Source organism: Penaeus vannamei, chromosome 13, assembly GCF_042767895.1.
Source record: "Penaeus vannamei isolate JL-2024 chromosome 13, ASM4276789v1, whole genome shotgun sequence".
NCBI lineage: Eukaryota > Metazoa > Arthropoda > Malacostraca > Decapoda > Penaeidae > Penaeus > Penaeus vannamei.
Window position 1 is genome coordinate 27,061,723 of NC_091561.1, and position 2,500 is coordinate 27,064,222.

The window sequence follows — 2,500 nt, forward strand, 5'->3', positions numbered from 1 at the left end:
TTTATTTCTCATATTGTTTTGAAATCATACTTTTAGGGCAACAAATAGTGATGGCCGTGCAGGGCAGTTCCTCTCCCAAGAGGCCTTTACTCCAGGGACCTACAAGATGTTCTTTGACACTGGGAATTATTTCAAGCAGCAAGGAACCACAGGATTCTATCCATATGTGGAGGTGAGAATGACATATGTGGAGATTTTTTAAAATGTCATTAAAAAAAGGATTTTCAAGTTTTGAATATTGTGTGTATGTTAATAGTGGACATTTTTGTGACCAGCTTTATGGGGATACTCAAGGGGGGATACATCCCCCCAAAATTTTGCATGTACATCACCTGCATATGAAATAGATCAATTTCTTTTAAAGTGTCTGAAAAGATTAGCTTATTGCCCAATAATCAAGAGAGGTGCACATTCTTTTTTGAGAATTTTGCTTTAGTTTACCAAATGGAGAAAAACTATTCAAGAAGTATATATGTATAAAAGAAAAAAAAAAAAGACGGGAAGAAAGCAAGAAAAAAAAAAAAAAATTGTTAATACTTTCATGACTTACTAGATCAGGGTCTCATGACGGTCATGTTATAAAAAAAAATTAGTTGAGGCTTGGGCCAAGGTGAAGACTTGTCATAAATGCACAAAAGTTTTGGAGGATATTTAGAATTTGTGTGCATTTAGCAAGGAGTTCTTTCATTATTCCCACTGGAAAAGTACTGACTCTAGGGAGGATGCCGTTTATGTGATCAGAAAAAAAACTATAATTACTTATTATTATTGTTAATGTGCTGAGTTACAGACTGCCAACAGATATGATATAGATAGAGTCTGATCAAGGAAAACAGTCTTGATACAGGATAATAAAAGCTAATGGGGAAAAGACATTGCTAAGGGGAAGCAAGGCATCTTGATACCACACGTTTGTTCATGTTGACTGGGCCTTTGAGCCACACACCGGGAGAGTCACAAATAAAGTAAGCTTATTGCCTGAAATTTGGTCCACATGCAGGCTGAAAGGCAACTGGATCTAATGGATTAAAATTGTTTTGTGTGTGTGTGTGTGTGTGTGTATGTGTGTGTGTGTGCGTGCATGCATGCGTGAGAGAGAAAGTGAGTGAATGAATGAGTGAGTGAGTGAGTGAGTGAGTGAGTGGGTGAGCGAGTGAGTGAGTGAGTGAGTGAGTTGAGTGAGTGGGTGAGCGAGTGAGTGAGTGGGTGAGTGGGTGGATAAGTAGGTGGGTGAGTGAGTGAGTGAGTAAGTGGGTGGGTGAGTGAGTGGGTGAGTGAGTGAGTGAGTGAGTTGGTCAGTGGGTGGGTGAGTGAGTGAGTGAGTGAGTGGGTGAATGAATGGGTGGGTGAGTGAGTGAGTGAATGAGTGATTGTGGGAGTGAGTGAGTGAGTGGGTGAGTGAGTGAGTGAGTGTGAGAGAGAGAGAGAGTGGCAGACTGGCTGGCACACTCTGCTTGCCTACTTGCCTGCCTGCTTGCCTGCCTGCCTGCTTGCTTGTCTGTTTGCTTGCCTCCTAGCCATGTTCATGTGTGTCTGTGCACGCATGCATGCATGCAAGTGTGTATATGCTGGGTGTGTGCGTGTATGTGCAAGTGCACATGGAGATGATTGGGTGGGCAAGTATGTATGCAAGTATGCATGGATGACTTATATAAAGGCATATGCATATTCAACACCCAATTCTGATATATAATGTGTTTCTTTCAGATTGTATTTGTTATTGAAAGGCCTGAAGAACATTACCATATTCCTCTTCTCTTAAGTCCATATGGATACACTACCTACAGAGGCAGCTAAATGCTACTTTATCCTGATTCATGTCCAACATGATACCTGAAGATTACTGCAAAGATTGCCTGGGTTATACGGGAAGGTTGAGTATTGTTGTTCTAAAACTGTACAAGCAGTATCAATTATTTTTTCTCATGTTAATCCATTTTGTGCATTTGTTTACTGTTACAACTAATAAAAATCACTGTCTTTAATCAAAATAGATTAAGGGCCTTTTAACCTTTTTAATACAAAATACTAGCTTAAGGAAAGAATATCTTGCTAATGTGATATATTAATACATTATTGTTTATTGGCAGAAATGAGAATATTTTGAATGGGTAGAGAATGAAAATGATCTTTTATATCCTTATTTTTTTTAAAAATTATGATAAAGACAATTGTAGTGCAGAATGATTTTATGTTATGTTAATAGTGAATGCTGTAGAATAGCATGCCTTGGCGAATGATAGGTCTTTGTTTTAGTATCAGTCACAAAAGCCTATAAATGTACTACTGAAGTTATTCAGGAGCTTTATACACTGAATCTTATGTGTAAAGGTTGGTTTCGATTCTATGCCCTTGGTGATACAAAACTAAGATGGTCCAGCCTTTAAAAGCATATAAGATATACAATAGTTTTATTGTTGTGTCTGCTGTAAGTTGGTGCTAGAAAAAAAGTACTTGCATGCCTTGATTTGTATTTCAAATAATACAACTTTAATTTATA

At 38.0% G+C, this 2,500-nt stretch overlaps 1 protein-coding gene across 1 annotated transcript in view; it reads left to right on the forward strand.

The window, feature by feature from the left end:
- Positions 1-31: 31 nt before the first annotated feature.
- LOC113811439 (5-hydroxyisourate hydrolase) overlaps positions 32-2,500 on the forward strand; it is a gene marked incomplete at its 5' end in the record, with an annotated part of 3,711 nt that continues 1,242 nt past the window's right edge. The window contains 2 exons of the mRNA XM_027363176.2: positions 32-172; positions 1,708-2,500. The exon at positions 1,708-2,500 is cut by the window's right edge and continues 1,242 nt beyond it. Of these exons, the coding sequence (XP_027218977.2) occupies positions 32-172; positions 1,708-1,797 (231 nt within the window). The remainder of the gene's footprint in view (positions 173-1,707) is intronic.